General features: G+C 37.2%; 1 protein-coding gene across 6 annotated transcripts in view; it reads right to left on the reverse strand.

The window, feature by feature from the left end:
• Positions 1–19352, reverse strand: part of IRAG1 (inositol 1,4,5-triphosphate receptor associated 1) — a 71863-nt gene that overhangs the window by 29158 nt on the left and 23353 nt on the right. For all 6 annotated transcript variants that reach the window (XM_058026118.1, XM_058026122.1, XM_058026121.1 and 3 more), the window contains exons 2-4: positions 5747–5810; positions 2653–2730; positions 1433–1621 (exon numbers count right to left, since the gene is read on the reverse strand). In XM_058026118.1, coding sequence (XP_057882101.1) covers positions 1433–1501 — 69 coding nt within the window. In that variant the 5' untranslated portion in view covers positions 1502–1621; positions 2653–2730; positions 5747–5810. The remainder of the gene's footprint in view (positions 1–1432; positions 1622–2652; positions 2731–5746; positions 5811–19352) is intronic.

The following is a 19352-nucleotide window of genomic DNA, read 5'->3' on the forward strand; positions in this document are numbered from 1 at the left end:
ATTGGCTAGTAGCAAACCTTAAGTAGGCTTATGAGCAGTGTTTTGGTTAAAATCATTCCACCACAATTTTGCACCTAAAAATAATCACTATCTAAAATGAAGCATTTTGCACAGTGACTTGATTCATGAACGATCACATTACCACAGTCCATTTAAGACCTACATCTAAAAGACCTGAAAAATGTATTAAAATTTTAATGCTTTTATATTAGGAGGTTGGAAATTTTCATTTCTCCCACTTGACAAGCACATTCAGGATTAGAATCACTGATGTTTGCTAGATTTTCATATTTTTCATCTCTAAATAGGTTTCATACAGCAAGTCTTTTGTACTAAAATGCATTTCACATTGGTGAGTTTAAAAAGCCCCAATAAAATCTTCTTCAGCTAATAGATGTTATCAGATGGTAGTCTTGATGGATTTGTATCCAGCTGGGCTGTTTATCTTAAGGCAGGAAATTAACACTCAGCACATGTGCAGCTTAGATGGAAGGCAGGACAAATCACTGCAGAGCTCACTGCTGCCAGTATTTTCCAACCATGTTAAAGTAGAGGATGTTTTCACCTAAAGTCTGGAATGTAGTGTCCCCAAAGCTAATGGCAGTGTCTCATCTTTAACTGAGGATGTGCCAGACAATAAATCTTCTCTTTCTTTACACCAGTTTGCATTAAAACTTATGATTTGGATAGCCTGTGATTTCCTAATCACAGTAAGGTTCTTTACTTCAGCTAACAACAGACAAAAAAATTCAACCTCAGTTTATTAAAGCATGAAGCTACTTTTTATCTGTGGTATAGATTACTGCAAATAGGGAAGACCCATCTGTTACTGATTTTTCATATTTATCTGGAATGAAAACACATGGAGATGCCACACAAATTTGAAGCAAACTGATGAAATGCCTGAGGAACACCCACCTGCCTCTCACTAGTTTCAGTGTCTGATCATCTACTGCTGTGGCAAATAAAGCACTGAGAAACACTGCAAACCAAAAAAGCCCATCTCCATCTTTCACACACACATGAGTTGCATAACATCCTCTATATCTGTAAAAGCAACACTAGTTGTTGAAGTGCAAGCCTAAGTTCTGTTCTCAAAGTTTAAAGTTTGCTTTAATAACATCACAAAGGTCATTTTTGGACAGCTTTGATATATATCTGTCTGTTCTGAACCATTTATAAGCCTCCAGTTCAAAATGATAAACAACTACTTGAGCAATTTAAGTTCTCATCCCTTAGGCTATAAAATATTCAAGGAACTCAAAGGATTTTAGCTGAAGGAACATTCATAGCTTCATCAATTAAGCAAAACACCCTAATACAGAGCAACAAATAGATTTGATTTCATAAACCCCTAAATATACACAGACATGTTTCAGCCTCAGGTTTCCAGCAAGTGTCAGAAAACACCTTTGCAAGTAAGAGAGCTTACTTTGGCTGGAGGAGAGCTGTTGTGCTGGGCCTCTTTTGCTTGTCCCTTGTCTTCAGGTAAGGTTGGCATGGTGGGCAGCGTGAAGCACGTGGAGCTGCAAGGTTGACTAAGAGGACCATGCACTGCTGGCAGTATCTGTTTCAAGTTAGCCTGAAGGCATAAGCTCTGCGAGGCCTCGTGATCTGCAGGCTGGGTTAGATGCCAAAAATACAAATCAAATCCATTTAAAACTCTATGCTCCAAAACTGAGATCGCTTTACAATAACAAACAGTATTAAGGTTTAAATTAAAAATGCTATCTTGTGTCTTAGTAACTAAAGCTTTCAGGGTCAAGTACAACTTAGCAAATGCATTCAAAACAGACAACCTTCTGTTCTTGTTGCTATTTCCATCTCTTTCCTCCATTTTACAATTTTCATTTTGTCACTATGATGCGACCAAACTGCCTTCTCTAAATATCCTCTAAGAAGTAAACAGCATCCTGTTACCATATCCTGGATATCACAGAACATCAGAATGGTTCAGGTTGGAAGGGACCACAGGGTCATCTGGTCCAACCTCCCTGCTCAAGCTGAGTCACCCCAGAGCTCATGGAACAGAATTGCATCCAGAAAGTTCCTGAATATCTCCACTGAGAGAGACTCCACAGCCTCTCTGGACAATCTGTTCCAGTGCAATCTGCTTGGAAGTTTTTTCTCATGTTCACGTGGAACTTCCTGTGCATCCATTTCTGCCCTTGCCTCTTCTCCTATTGCTCAGCACCACCAAGCAGAGTCTGGATCCATCCTCTGACACTTCCATACAGATAATGACAGACATTGCTAGGGTCCCCTCTCAGTCATCTCTTCCATAATATGCCTTTAGTAACTAATAGCCTTAATGCTACAGAGCATGATCTCTGATCTCAGAGGATCAAAACTGGAACTCTAGAGGATGGCACTTCTCCTTTGAGCAAGGTGAATTGTGAAAAGACTTGGTGTACCTCTGCACAAGACAACAAGGTGCAAGACACTTCCAAAGCAAAACAGCAGAAATGCCCAAAGAAGGAAAAAAAAAATCGCTGCCTATTAGGTGAGAAAATTCTCATTATTAGTATCAAGGGGAGGCAATGCATTCACAAGGGTAACATCAGCATGAAAGCCTGCACCAAAGTCTGAGGATCAGCAGTGCAAAGCACAAATCAGTCCTTGGATTGGCAGTGGATGGGTTGCAATACTTACTGTGACACCTGCCCAGGAGTCAGGGAGCTGTCCTCAGCAGTGTCCTCATGAATGCCTCACTGCGCTCCCCGGCGGTGCCTGCAGGACGCACACACACAGCTGAGGCCACCTGGTGCCCACACTGCGTCTCCACCAGGAGCTGCTGCCTACTGCATTGGAAAGGAACCTGCTACAGTTTTCCTTTCCATTTCAGGGGTGGGCAAAGAAATGTATTCAGGAACATGCTGGTTTATTGAGGTTGCCAATTTCATTTGTCAAAATACATCTGTTGCTTTAAAATTAAAGCAAAAAGAGGCAAAACCATTCACAAGAAACACTGAAGAGTCTCAGTAGTGACAAGTGCCTCACCTCAGCTCTCACAGAAGAAAATCTGTGTTGTAAAACCTACAGAATGTGTGAAAACTTTGGACTACAGAAGCAGCTAAGACCCATGCTTTTATTATGTTCATTTCACATTATGTTGGAAACTTAATTTTCTCTTTCACTAGAAGAAGAATACAAGGCCATCTCACATGATAATGCAGAATGAATAGATTGTAAAAATGATCCTACACAAGTATTGGTGTGTTCAGAAAAAAGTAATTATATCATTGCAGTTCCTCAATAACAGCTCTGAAAAAGATGCAGCACATGTGACATTGTTATGAAGACCAAGATACAGACTCTAACTCTTTTTGAACAGTGGGCATAAAGATTTTTCAGAGCACTGCATGCTGTAGGGAGAGCATGTTTCAAACTTTTCTAGACATGTACCTGTTACAGGTGATTTTCTAACTCTACAGAAGTGGTAGTTCGTGTTTGTATCATGATTTTATCCCCCTCTGACTTCAAATAAGAGCAAACTTTCTAGGAATAATTTTTTTTAAATGGCTATTAAGGCAAAACAATAAAGTCCCTAATAGGATGGAAAAGACCTATTTATGATTATGTATATTTTAATAAATCCACAGGTTAGACAGATACTGAACAGCTGTATGTTTCAACAATTAAGTTTTTTTGTATCAAACCCAGTCACCAACTATTAGCAACACATGAAACTGAGATGGAAACAAGGTAACTAAAAAAAGGGACACAGACCACAGACTTACTTTTAATCTCTGTTACAAAATTCTGCCATCCAACACAATTTCAGAGTTTGCAAGAATTCAACTTCAAATTAAAAAAAAAAAAAAAAAAAAAAAAAAAAAAAAAAAAAAAAGAGAGAGAAAGAAAAAATATAAATCTGGCTATTTATCTAATTCCTCTTAGTGTTTCCCTTATGAATGTATTATGGTTCTGATACATTCAACCCAATGCTGGGCCTGAAAAATCAGGAATGTTTCAAGTCATGGCCAAAGCATGCTTGCAGTCCTACATGGAATTGTAGAAGCTATTGCACCAAAGTGGTTTATTCCCAGTCTAAACTGAGTTCTTAGTACATACTAAACTTAAAGTAATGCAACTTATCTTGAAACAAGAAAGAGCTATTAAGCACATCAAGTTTCAGTTCATTTTTCAGATTTAAAAAGCAAAAAAACTTTTAAAGAAATAGAAATAAATCATCAAGCTTGTCTAAGAATAGAAAGGGACAAATCCCAAGCTGTGTTGTCCTAGAGATGCAGCACAGAAAGTACTGCCAAGGGAAAACAGAGGGTAGAAAGATGAATTTATGCCACCTTAACAACCCCCAGATTTGGAGTGGACTGAGTTCAGGCTGTCTCCAACACAATTAGAACCCTATTCTGATTTCCTTACAGAGATATCTTGCAAATAGGAATAAGCTTCAAATCTCTGTGCTGATCAGTAGGAAAATTTCTTCTGACTTTCCATTTTTTCCCAGAATCACTCCAGAAAACCCCAGTGCTGAGGACTGTATTGGAGCAGTGAAAGCTTACACATAATTATTCATATTCTTAGGCTTCTTGAATCAAACACCATCTTAGCACATCTCAACTGCATTTCTGCAGTTCACTACACTGCCAAAGTGAGGAGTACTGCATTTTGGTATTTCAGTATAAGGATGTGGGTCAATTAATAAACTATAGGATTTAGAATTCCAAAATAATTAACTTTCAAACTAAAAGTTTAATTTTAACCTGTGTAGTGTTCTTAAAATCAGTAGCCCATATTATTAAAAGACTATGATGCTTACCCAGCACAAACATCATATATTGTAAATGCAAGTGGATATACCATGGTCTGCAAGGAGTTCTGCCATTTTCTAATCAGTTACTGCCTCCTACACTGGTAGGAAAGGCAAAGGTTTAGAAAAGATGGAAACGTAAACATTAGTGAATAAATGTTCTTCCATCACTGCTGAAGTGACCTTATGCCCCCTTTAGTTGGGCAATGAAAACAGCCCCAGTAAATGTCAAATGGAGTCAAAATGCACAAAAATAAGAGGTTTTGTGAGAACACTCTCCAAGAATTAGAGGAGCTTATCTGCATCTCAAAAATGTAGATAGCAGCTAAAGAAACATCCTTGGAAATTTTATATCACCAGAAGGTACATTTTTTCTTTTTCAGCAGAGCATTAGGGCAGAGTGCAGCCTTGGAGCTTACAGAAATTCACACTTGTATTTACAAAGCCAGCTGACAGCCTTACTGAACCCTGAGCTAGAATGTGTGGAGTTTGACTAGCCTGCTTCTAAACCTGGCTCACCTGCCAGCTGAACAGCCTTTGGAATCATGCTGCCATGAGCTTTGCCAGCTCTGCCTCCTTTCCACAAGAACAGACATGTTTCAGTCAAAGAAGGAAATGATGTTAACAACATTTGCAATTCAGTGAGGGACCAATTGAAACACCTGTAATTATTGGCCCTGAAGACTCTGAAAAGAGAACTTAAAAATACACCTGCCCTTTGAAAACAGTTAAGGTGCATGAACACATACTAGCATCCTAGGCGGGGGAATAATTTCAAGATTCTCTTATTTCTTTTTTTTTCTTCTTTGATCAAGCTCCCGCTGGGCTGCCTCTATCTTATCAAAGGATTTAATTAGATTATTCTAGTGTTTTATCAAAGTAAATGATCTCCCCCAAAACTCAACTCTTTCAGAAATGACAAAAGCTTCAAAATTATCTTTTAAAATTAAATACTTGTAGAGATTAACTCACATGTCACAGGCAGAGTGGACGTGGGTGAAGATCTACAGTTTCAGTATGCATGAGCCTTGTGCACCTACAAAATGAGTGAAAAAAACACACAAACAAATTACCTATCCACTTCACAAAATTCTGCTCATTCCCACACTAAGAGGAGACAATCTAAAGAAAAAAAAGTAAGAAAAAGAAATAAGAGAGAGGATGGAGTGCTTCTAACATTTTGGTCTGTTATTATAAACTTACTGCTTAAAATAGTTAGGAAAAAAATTATACCCTGAGCTCAAATTTGTAGTCAGATACAGATCAGTGAATGCAGAGAACTTTCTTTTACCACTGTGTAGGCTTAGAGTACAATCTCCAGGAAATGGAGATCTGGGAGCTCTATTCCATAAAAGGGAAAAGTATTTAGAGGCCCTTGGCTTTCAGTGTGTTCTCTCTGCAACTTATTTTACCATAGCAGAGAAAGTTAAGTATAATCAGTTAACTTCCCCTGGCTGAGTCATGGCTGAGTCCATGTCAGCAAGGGCGCAGAGAAAGGTGCTTTACTCCATCCCCACTGATAGCTGGGCACCTGACCCCAAATGCTCTGTCACATCCTAACGAGGGGACACAAAAAAAGAGCAGAAAAAAACACTTAAGAAAGCATTTTATTAATATTTCTTGACCTCATGCTGCCTGTGGTCAAGTCTCGTTTGTCAAAACAGGAGCTACTTGTTCATGGTGCAGCAGCTGAACTGCACAATTCTGAATGGCTTTTTGCAACTTTTTTCCTGTACAGTGGTTGTAAAACATTACCAATTTAAAAAGGTAACTTTTAGCACTCCTTTTGGTATAGCTGTAAAAACACATGGAATTCACATCACATTTTGCAGCTTTGATGTATTTAAGACCCAGTAAACTTTCTTCAAAGTCTGAGCAAAACAGGGTGTTCTTATGCTTGTACCAAAAAAGTGTTTTCAAACACAAAGCATGATTATAGCTTAAGATATACAGTTTGTTGGCATACATTAACTATCCCCTAAAATTTTAAAAACCCAAAACCACAACACAACAGAAGAAACAAACCCCCTAAAAACAGATGCAGAATATCTAAATAGAAACACTTTGAAATTTTGCATTAGGACTCCAAGATCTTTGTATAATAGGAACATTCACTGGGAAAAGGAAAAAGAATGCCACAACTGAAGCTGACTCATGTACATTCTTGCCCTTTGTGACAAAAGGTCCTACATGGAAACTGGGAGACATTTTCTTTATTGTCTGCAACACAGGGAAAAAATTGACTAGTAGTTTCCTACTGCATCTCAGTTTTATGACAAAAGAGTGGTTTTTCATGATAAATCCTCCAGTTTGCAAAATATCAAGATCCTGCTTCAGCCAATTAACCAAACCACAGAGACATAGCCCCAGGACAAAAATAAGGCACCTCTGTGATAACTTCAGTGAGTTCCAGCCACACTAAATCCATGCAACTGCTCGAGGGAAAACCTGGAAGACAAAGTGGTGTTTCTGCTTTTAGGATACAGAACAATTCTATTGAGGCCTGTAGGCATGCCATCAACCACTGTGTGAATTCAAAGGATCTGTTCTCATTCTGATACTAATTCCTGAGTATTGAGATTCCTGAGTGACTTCAATAAAACTTCTTGACAATCAGAACACTTTCAGGTTGCAGCCTCAGAGACAAGGGTTGAATGTGAATAATTCTGTCACAAAAATATTTTAAAGGAAGAAACTAGCAAAAGCTGAAAGAAAATACAATTCTTTAAAAAACTCTCCTCAAACTCAGTGGTTACAAATGTCCTTGGAACTACAAGCTACACATGTAGGACTTGATTTACAGAACAGCATGACAGGAAAGAATCTCCTTTTCTGCTTCCTGTTTTCCTCATAGCTCAGGAACACATAAAACTGGATGGCTTTCAATAATCTGCTTGAATGAGAGAAAGGAAAAGTTAGGTCAGGCAGAAAGTAAAATGTTTTGATGCATGTCCAGCCTGACATGCATCCTGGGAGAATATCTCCAATAATGTGTAGTTATGACACTGTTAAGACTGAAAACCAAAAGGTTTGGGGGTGAAAGGTGATGCTGTTCCATTATCAACAAGACCAACCCCTACAACAAGGCTTTTGGTTTGATTATGTATCAAAAATTTACATCAGAGTTTAAGGAAATCTGAAAATTAATTCCAAAGAGTTTAGTGGAAAATTTATTCTGGGAGTTCTGCACTTAACTCCTAGAGGATCCATTCTGGTCCCAGCTTTAGCTTTTCCTTGATACATTAAGAGAAAAAGCAATTGGACCTATTTCACTCACAGACAAACATTTTAACATAGCTAAATGGAAATTTAGGTCTTACTAAAAGATCATAACTGTGTTCAAAAATAGCACTTTTCTTTCTGTAAAACGTCAACTTCATTTGTTTTAACAATGTTTTTACAGTTTCTGTTTTGTTAGCAGTCAGTGTTTAGATTTATTTCTCTTGCAGCAAAGCATCTTTGGAGTGGCTTACAATGACTTTTTTTGCCTTGCAAGAATTCGAGGCTGAATTTTATGCTGCAGACAATCAGCAAACAGATGAAGAATGTACATATTTTAGAAACACTGAGGAGCAGTATTTCAGTATTTCACTAGCTTTTTAGACTAGTGAACCCAGATTTTTTAAAAATATACTTCTTTTAAGGAAAGCCTATTTTAGATAGGCTGAAAAATTCCCAATTCCACTTTTTTTTAGAGGCAAGTAAGGGTCAATGTTGCATGAATCAAACTTTTATAAATTACTCTGGTTTGGATGCAATTTTTTTATTTTCAAGGGTTTTTTTATCTAGCACTGATGAAAATATAAGGAAATGAGGTTATAAGCAGCACAACCTCCCTATGAAAACAAATGGTTTTAAGAATTGCATACAAGTTCAGAAAAAAATATGTTCTGCTTCACTTGCAGTTTTTATTCATTCTGGGGCTTTTCTTTGAACAAATATTTTTGAGACAGAACTCCAAAATGGCAATTTTATCTGGTTAAGTCTGTACCTAAGATACTCGACTCAGCTCTCTTATGAGAAGGATGTCTTACTGCCCTATTTTTTTTCCTCATCATGGGCTTTCAGCTGGAAAAGCGAGAAGACAACAAAAAGCACTGCTCAGGCAGGTGGCCTCTAGGAAACCCATTGGGATGAACTTTGAGGTACTTTAAAATAAAATTTTATATATATATATATGTGTGTGTGTATATATATAGTGAAAAAGCTGGTACATGTGATATTAAGGAAGAATGAATCCCTGATTTATTCAGTATTATGTATAAGTTAAAGAATTCAGCCAACAGTAGCAAATCTGATGATCAGAACACTGTCAGATCTCAATGCATAGTTGCTATATTTCTTAACTTGAAGATTATTTTTTATAGATTTTAAGGAAATGCAGCTTAAAGGAAGAATGTGAATATAGAGTGGGAGGATATTTGGCATGGAGAACAAGGATTTCTAAGCATAAGGAACAGCATATAAGGAAGTGTGAAGGTAAGAGTGGGAGAGCAGTACACTTGGTGTCATTCAGGAGGACAGTTCAAAACAAACCCAGAGCTAGGAAGTACCTGGACAAAAGTTTATTCCAACATAAAGGCAGTGAACTCAAAACAGGATAAATAAAAAAAAAGTTGAAACGATATGTGAGTAAAAAACATTGCTCTCTTCCTCCTCCTAGACAACTTCCTATTTAAAAGCAGAATTGTTTAGGAGGCAGTGCCTCATTGTGTGGTGCTGAAGGACCCCTCTGATGCAGGACCTGTGCACTGATCAATCTCCCAACAGAAATTGCACCATTCAGAATACCAGGAGATGATAATACCACCCAACATGCTTTTGCCTAAATGAGCATCATGTACTCAGTCACACAGAGTCACTTGGGTTTCTTTCTTCTACTCCTTCTCACAGATTTGGAGAAACTTAGGTATGTTTCATAGACTGCATGTATTATACATCACATTCTAGTTACACATTTATTTTTGTCTATGGTGTAGGCAGAGTTGGGAGATTGAGTTGATATTTTCTCAAATTGCCACTTGTCTATATTCTTAGTCAATATAAAAAGAGAACAAATAAGTTTGTGTGGAGGGGAGACAGATAAGATTAGGGGGAAACAAAATAATCAGTGTTTCTTGGTGTCAATTCATACTTTTTAAAGAAAAACCTTAAGGTTTCTATATGAAGTAAAATGTTTGAAAGCAATTTCTACATAGAAACATTCTATAAATTATTCTGCTTTGCAGGGCAGCAGGATATCAACTTTGCATAATTTGGAAAAAACTACTACCAATGGCCTGACTTAGAAACATAAATAAGTTGAAGGCAATTAGGGCAGAACACTATTGCTTAGTGACCCAGGAATCTTGTTGCTAGTCCAGCAAAAAATTTTCCAAATGAAGAAATCAAACTAAATTCTTTCTTTCCCAATCACAAAGGGTAATCCCAGAGGGCAAAGTTGGTTGAACAAACCAGCAATAAATAGCTTTCTTTGGGATCTCAAATGCAATTGTGGCCTTTCAATCAGGGAGATTATACTTGGCTTTCTATCTTGCATAGATAAAGGACAAAGCAGCAAAACAAGCATTTTATTCCCATTTTATCCTTGCTGGACACAATCAGATTGACATTTGCTTACTTTAGTGATACATGGACATCTATTTTTGCATTGCAAAAATGAACACATGCCAAAAGAGCATGAAGGTGTTTCACTTCCTTTTTATGAAAAAAGTATTATGGCTCAGTCCACTGAATGTTTTTTCAAGTACTGCAGTATACCAGGACAGGAATATCTTCACTATCAACTTATTCAAGTAAACAGCCATTGTGTGGATTTTGACTGCTTACTTTTTTCTACAGACCTGCTAGTTCACTCCTCCAGGCTGCAATGTCCCAGTTTGGATCTGGGGATGCTGTATGTTAGGTCACAAGAATTGCTGCTTTTGCTAGGAACAGTCCAGTTTTATTCCTAGAGTACACATGAAACCTGCAGGCCTAGCTGTCTGTGAAAAAACAAAGCTTACCATGTCACCTCTTCCTTCCTGCCAGCCCACAATACAGAAGCATGAAAAAGCAGTAATATTTTGTAATGCCACATTTTAAGCTTTTTTCTAGAAATAGATAATTTTGAGGGCAGCAGCAACACTAACTTCTTATAAATATCTAGCTCTAAAAACAGGTATAACAGCAACAGCAACAAAAACAACAACAAGAAAAATCATACGAAGGATGACGGCTCAATTTTAGTATTCCCCAAAGAGGTGGGGTGAGGGAAGAAGTCCTCAGTGTCTCATCCAGGGGTGATGTCAAGGCAAAATTGGAGCCAAAAGCTCTTTTTTTCTCAAAAGATCTATTAATGCAATACAATATTCTGCAAACACACTTTTTTGCCTGTATTGCTGAATCATTTACAGATTTCTGAGGGCTGTGTTATTCCTCGCTACTGACTGTGCTTCTGGGACCTCATAAATACTCTGACTAGAACCCAAGATGTAGTCACACGGTGTTATTTTCACACTACGAATTTCTTACAGTAAGCATTCCTAAACTGATGCATTTCTTAATTTAAATTTAATTTTTAGAAGGTGTGATAGGAAGAGGCAGCATATTCACAGCACAATTCAACTCATGTACTATGTAAAGGCAGGCTTTCAGTAGCTTGGATGAAGCCTGATCTTGGTTGGTTTGTTTGGTTTAGTTTTTTTTAACTGGTACTTAAAAGCTAAGGCCCACAATATTCAGACACAGAAAGATCACCTTGTTACTGATGCATTTAGCAAAGATATTCTATGTGCATTTTACTGGCCAAGTTAGCAATGAATTGGATTGGATGACCCTCCAGTGAGGCACAGGCTGAATCAGCAACAAATTCCTCAGAGTCCCTCTTTTGCTAATTAGGCTAATTGAGGCAGTTATTAATTTCAAGGTGAAACCAACAAAGCATATTTGATTTAATAATTTGAGAGCTGTGAAGGTGTTGCAATAGACAGGATGATAGTAACTAAGACAGAGGTGAAATAAATCCTCCCAAATTCACACATCATATAGAAACAAGCTGTTAGCACAAAGACTGTTCCATCAGGCATGCTCATGACATGGCTGTTCTTATATCTCCCACAGTAATATGTTAATTTGCATTCTTTAAAAGGTTATTTTATAATACAGGCCAAGCACTGAGTTAAACTTCAGTCATAAATAACATCTGGTGAACTTTGTGAGATGAACCCTTTTGCAAGCAGCCTTTACATAGTAGATAAATTGAATTGTGTTGTAAATATCACAACTTCTAAAAATTAAATTAAAAAGTACATCAGTTTAGGAAAATTTGCTCTAAGAACTTCATAGTGTGAAAACACAGTGTCCAAACTCCCAGTGCAAACAAAGCCTTGAAATGAAAGGACTGAGGACAGCTGAGTTCTGACTAAAATTTTTAGCAGAGCAGTGCATCATATCACCATTACAACTGAGTGACTACACAGATGCTTTATCTGATTACTGAAAAGCAATGCTCTGCCTCCTGTCCCTGGTTTGAAAATACCAGCATCCCAAGGGGTTCTTAATCTCAGGTAGCACTTGCAAGCCTCTCTCAGGTAATCTCTGGTTGCATCTCTGATTTGAGAAGTGTCGCAGTTCTCGCCTGCTTTTAGATCCCCAAATCAGCTACTTGGCATGAACTATATGTGGCCAGAAGGAGACTTCCCAGTGATTGCAATCAAGAATCCTTGGCCAAAATCATAGGGTAAATAATTTGCCCTTTTTAATCCTTATTTGAAATCCAGATGCAGTAGCTTCAGGAAAATTTAACCGCAGCTCTTTATTTTAATGTGGGGGAAAGGGAGAAAGCACACTGCTTCATCTCTTCAGAAAGAACAGATTTGCTGACTTGCAGAAAGGATGGTCTGAAAATGAAAGCAAGCAGTTGTTTATGAGAAAAGAGAAGCAAGTCCCCATTTCCTGTGTTCTCAAAGTTCTGCATGCCATCAGAATCCAAAATAAGGGACAAGAGATTATTGCCAGTACCAAAAAAACCCAAACAAACCACCCCAAACCAGCTCCAGAGCTGCCTTTCCACTACATCTGACAAAGCCTCTACCCACAGAATCTCAAGACTGGGAGCACATGGTAATGCTAAAAAGCAAAAAATTGCTAAAAGCAACTCAACCTTTCATTTTTCAGGTGTCTTTAAAAGTAAGGAAGTGAATGTTCTCTTACACCTTCCACTTCAAAAGCACCTCAACCATTCTATTTGTCTTCCAGGTATTAACACCAAGGACCTAAAGGAGAATTTAACCATCTCCTTGCAGTGTCCTCACTTTAAGGACACAGTGGTGTATTCTGCATATGGACCAGGCTGAAGTCAGCATCTCCAAAGCTAACCTTTGATGATTTAGGTGAATGAAGCACAGAATTCCTCTTACTTTTAAACTCTTCTCAGAAGGAAGAAAATGAGGTCTATTTGGGCTGCTTGTTAAAATTCTAGATTCAGGATCTTTACAATTTGCACTCTAATTGGAAAATTATCCTTATTGGCTTGGATCTCCTAGAAAACATGGTAAGGAAAAAAACTTCTCATTTTCTTTCAGAAGGCTACCAGATACCACACTCTGAGAATACATAGTTTATTAAGCTTATTTCTGCCATTTTCAATTACTGTTTTTCAAAACCTAGGACTTGGAAAGTTAATAATAAAAACCAAAACTATCAGAAAAAGAAAGGAATTTTTATGCATTGACTGGCACAAACCTTACCAAAACCCCACATTTTTCTGAGTAATAAGACAGTTCAGAAAAAAGCTTTGAAGAAAACAACAGCTCTGCTCTTCTGGAAGAGCACAAGCCAAGTGGAGCAAAATGTTCCTCATTTTCCTTCAGTGAAAATCTTTCCCTGATAAAATTATTTAGAAAACACCATTCCATTCCTGATTATATCCAGGAGCTGATCCAAAAAATAATGTACCAGCTTTATGCACAGTCTCATCTCATCAACATCTAAAAAAACCCCACACTCATTTGGGATGGTTTAATCAGTGTTGTGCACAGAGAGGCCCTAGGAAAGAGATGAGCTTAAACCAGAGAACTATTTCTACAGGGAAAGAATTCTATGCTTTGGGAGCTGCATTTCATATACTAGTTTGGACATTTTTACCTCAAAACCTAAAACGAAATAGGGGATGTGAGAATGGCATAAAAAGGAACAGAGTTATTCATATTCTATGAGGCTTTAAAAAAACTCCAGGACATGCCATGGGTCAAGATTTGCCACAAAAATATCAGACCTACTGCAATTGTCTGGTTTTTCCAGGGCACTCCATATCTGCAGTAAGAGCAGTGAGTAAGGCATGGAATTGCATTTCAGTCCCTCAGTTTACAAGCAGCAAATGACTGAGTTTGTACACCATCTCCTGTTCCATTGTAGCTGCTTAAAGCCTGGCAGAGGAGCAAGGAGACAAAGTGAGAAAGGAGTAGCAATCACATCTCAATACTGAGCTAAACTGACCCAAATTCATGTTTTCTTAGTCCTGTTTTAGTTTTATTGCACTGTATAAACTATGCTACAACTCAGTATTGCTCTACTAAGAAATTATCATGTGTATCTAATTATGTTAATTTTACAACTTTATATATGATGAGTCAAAATGGCCTTCAGTATATGCCTACTTATAAACAATGAGTATAAAATTAGCCACAAACATTAAGATTTATTACCTTACCTTTCTTTTCTTTCTTTATATCAAATAAAGTAAACAAGGTTGCATTAAAGTAATGGAACCCATTATTTAAAATTTAAAACACTTGCAGAGAATTAGGGAACAAAAAAGATTGGGTGATTCTAATATATTATGGAATAAAAAATACAAAATCAGGTAAATTTAGAAAATCTCTTAAAAGAAGATATAGGAACTCACTGCAATTTTAACAATATCATAAATCTACATAGATAAGAGTAATGTAAACAAAAGAAATGCTGAAATTGGAGTGCCTCCAAAGTTTTACTGTTAATTAGAGGTTTAGAGTGCCTCTGGACAACATTTTGACAAATACCAAGAAAAAAATGCTGTGCAATATCTACCTGAGGTAATGGAAGGCAAATAAAAAGACTTAGAGACCAAGATAAAGGCACAAATGAAGGACACTCATTCTTTCCAAACATCTCTTTCAACATTTTGATGTTGACCTTGAACTGCTTTGTTATTCTGCCCAAACAAAACAAACTTCTGATTTGAGAACTGATTGCTTTATAACTTTATTATCACTTAAGACTTTCATCCTAGTTCCTAACTTTTAGATAATAACTGTCCTAGATAAGAAATTTATGTAATAGTTAATTACTAAATAGATCCAGATACAAGAATGATAAATTAATACAGGACTGTCCAGCAGTCTAAACTTTGTTATTTCATTAAATTCTTTTACAGAAATCAACAAGCATTTTAATACAGGCAACATGTATTTTTCAAGGAGAGGTAAGAACAAAACTTTCTATCAAGCACCTAAAGGAAACTGCTCCCACAGGACAAAAGAGAAATACCTCCTGTAACTGAAGGAAGAAAAAGGACAGAAGCAGTTCTGTGTGCTGCAGACATTACACTTCCATGGGTGCCGAGGTGTTCAACATAGTCCTGAAGAATCTGGAAAAGTAGGTCTGTACAGTTGATTACAGATGAGATGGGAAAATCAGAGCTAAAGACAGCCAAGGTAGTTTATGCAATATTGAGCACCTGAATAACAAAATGTCAGTTGAAAAAGGCAAGCAGATGCACATGACAAAAAAAAAAAAAAATTAAAAACACTTAGTTAAATAAGAGTCTGTCATTATGTTTTACAAGTGAGGAAAGAGCTCAGAGCAATTTTGAATAGTTCTCTGAAAATAGCATTCAGCAGCAGCCAAAAAGGCAAAAATGTCAAGAATAGGGAAGTGCTGGAAACAGCATAGAATATGAGACCAAATCCTTAAAACAGTTCTAGTCACATCTCAAAAAACACAAAAAACAATCAAAACAAGCACACACATCCCCCAAAAGAACAACAACTAACCCCCATCAACATAAAAACAAATGGTTCATAGAAGAAAAACTGGTCAGCAATTGCTAATGGCTTCCATGTAAAAAAGACACTTCTGGATAGAAACAGGTTAGAAAGTGATTGATAGACTGAAGAGGGTGGCCTATTAATTATTTGCCCTGCCCTCAATTCCCCACAGTACATATGGATAAGAATGCCAAAAGCAGTTACTAGGCAACTTTGAGTAGAAAAGAAGTTCCTTCACAACAGTATGTAAATAAATAATTGAATTTATTACCACAGTTGAAAAATAATTGCAGCACAGAAGTCAGTTCAAACAGAGATCAGATGCATGTAGAGGAGATGTACAGCATCATTCTATACAGCCCCTGCACCTGGAAAGGCCTGAGCTGCAGATGTTGAGAACAGTGAGTGGCAAAGAAGGGTTCATCTTTTGGAGTAGCATGAACATGATCCCTATGTGAGATAAGATGAATGGTTTGCAAGATCTGGATGTGCAGCTCTCATGTTCAGTGGTGGAAGCAGCTTCAATTTCTGCAAGAAACTGATTGTGAGAAAGTAAACAAAGGAAAAGTGCTTTTTTGTTCACCATGTGTAATTGGCAATGCTGAAGAAATGGATGGACAGAACAGGCAGAAGAAAGCAATGGGAGAAAAGGACTTTTTCTTACATTTTTCTAGTTAATACAAACAGTACATGCTAAGAGCACAGCCAGGACTAAGACCCAGGATGATACTATGCTGGATTCCTCAGCAGCTTCCATGAAGAAGTAAACATATCTCAGCCTGAAGAATGTCTGGCATCTCCCTGCTTTGTCACGTTTTAGATTCTTGCAGATGAGCAATCTTCAGATGTTTTTAAGAGGCTATTTGGGTGGCAGGTCACTGAAAGTGTTTTCAGTTCTTTAAGATGTACCATAGAGAAAGAATTTAATTTCACAGGAGAAATGACAGTAAACCAGCACTTCCCAAAATTTGCACTCTTACACACACAGGCACATTTGCTTACACACACACTAAAGGACATCCCCCATTTTATGACTCTGTGAAGAAAATCCCATTTGTCTTCAGTGCCTTTTAATAGAAGACATAGGTGCAAATCAATACAGAAACTACCAGAAAATCAGAAGCTGAGACTGGTGTGAAGGTTTACACAGCTCTCAATTACAAAGCATTATTGCTGTTGTCCATCTTTTTTCTACTTATTATCACTGAATCCCAGAACAGCCCAGGTTGGAAGGGACCTCGAAAGATTGACCTGACCAATCCATTGTGGGAAAAGGAGCCTGGATGAGATTATTGAGCATCTTCTCTGTCTTTTGAAAACCTCCAGAAATGAGGACACTACCATACCTCTGGGTTGGTTGTACCAGTGAATTGGTACATTGATTGTTCTCACTGCAAAAATGTCTTATTTTGAGATGACACCTCTCCCTGTCACATATATTCAGCTGTACAATGCTGCCTACACTCCTGGTCCAAAGCCTCACACGTGTCTGAGTCAGAAAAAACCTGAGAATAATCTCAGCTCAAATCAATGGTACAAACTGGGGAGATGTCTTAAGATGCTCTTGCACTTCCTACTGGTTTTCTCTTACAGAATATACAGCAGTAGGAATAAATCCATTTTCTGGGATAGAGGCTTGAAATACCTCTTCTCTTCCTCTAATATTTCTTACTAGTTCAGCCAGTATAAACATCAGGTTTTAATACAAAAATATAGGATTTGTCTAAGATACAGTGGCCTTCCCCCCTGAGATATTAAAAACTTGAAAAAGGCCACATGATGTTACAACTCTAAAAGTTATTTCACACTCTAAGTATTATTTCTCTTGTGCACCAGAAAACTCAATCTATAACAAATTCCACAATAAGGTTGCTTTAACAAAGAGATAATATATATCATTCCAAGTTTTCATTCACTATGGCTAGATACTCCATCATAGATGCACAAGATCAAAACAAACTACATTTAATTCTTGTCTAGAAAATTTTGTGAGAAACCTACTTTTTTTTTTTTTCCACAAAGCACAATCAAAGCTTCCACTCTCTACTTTGAAGAGACAAACTGTACATTTTGTGTGCCTCTAAACCTGAAGCTTTTCCCTGTGCTCTTTTGCTGCAACACAATTATGCCTTCAACTTGGCAGGTCACACCTTGTCCTGCCTTTGTAAGGCTTGCAGGACAGGACTAAGCAGAGAAAGCTCCCTAATATCAAATCCTGGGAGTAGAGGTAAGTAAAGGAACATAAACAGTTCTTCCAACACCCAAAAGCCAAATTCTCACCTCAGCATCCCTCTTCCCCTTGAAGCTCTCAAGCTCAGTTTTGCCTTCGGTATTGTGATTTGCTAAACCTTATGAAACTTTATCTAGTTTGCTTGTGTCTCTTTATCAATTCAGTAAAAGTGAACACTACCTTTGCATTACTCCTATTATAGTTATTAGAGTTGATATTAAAAAATTAAAACTTGATAAGCTGAGGAAGCAATTGTCTCACAGACAATGCAGATATCTGCTTTTACTTGTCAGCTGAAATTGCTGTTTCCATTCAAAGATTCATCAGGGGGGATATGGCTGGATACAGTTGCTAAATGCTGATCTAAGATCTCTTTCAAGTGTTCCTACCAAAACCAATAACAGCAAAGTTGATGTTCCTTGTGGGGAAGGATCAAGAGAAGAGCCTAGACCCATTTCATTCTGTTCATCATCTTCACTACTGCATTATTAATATCACTTGCCTTCAACATACTGACAGGCATGAGAATATGTATAAAGGGAACCACCATGAGGACTCACTTTAGCCTAAGGCTATTTGTCTCCTGAATTTTTCTGTTAGCTTCGTTTGGGTTGGTTTGTTGGGTTTTTTTCTTGTTTTTGAATCAACTTAACTTCCTGTCCAAAAATCAGGAATTTAATTTAGGCTCTCTGAATTGCATTCTGCAGGAACATTTTGCTTCTCAGATGACTACAGAGAAGCCCAGCAAGATAAGCTTTGTTAGGTCAAAAATAATCATTTTTGTACAATAGTCTTTCCTGAAGTGACTTCAGATTATCTTCCATAAAATTTTCTTGGGGCAGTGGAAAGAATAGTAAGCTAAAGAGAGAGTTTCTATCCTTCTCTTAATTCTTAATTATATTGGCTAAGAATTTATATTCTAAAGAACTAAAATCTTAAATCCCTTTATTAATGTTGTATCCAAATTCTAGGCTGTAGTAATTAGGAAATCATCTTCCCAATATTTTTCTTCACAGATCAAAATAAATAAGAGAGAAATAGAAAGCCAGAACTTAGAACTAAAGTTTATAAGGTTTTCTAGAAATATTTAATGTGTTCCACTCATCTTTTTTCACATCTTCCCTTCATTTCTTCTTTATATCCAACAACTGACTAGAAACAGGTAACAATTGCCAAGCTAGCTTAACAAACAAAATATATAATGTCTATGCCTATGAAAAAAAAAATAATTTAAATCTAAATATAAATACCAATGATACGGTTTGATCTCTGCAAATAACAGGATATAAAATTGTGTTGAACAGGTTTCTAAGGCATGTAAATATTTTTTCCAACACAA

The sequence above is a fragment of the Melospiza georgiana genome, chromosome 6, assembly GCF_028018845.1.
Source record: "Melospiza georgiana isolate bMelGeo1 chromosome 6, bMelGeo1.pri, whole genome shotgun sequence".
NCBI classification, from domain to species: Eukaryota; Metazoa; Chordata; class Aves; order Passeriformes; family Passerellidae; genus Melospiza; species Melospiza georgiana.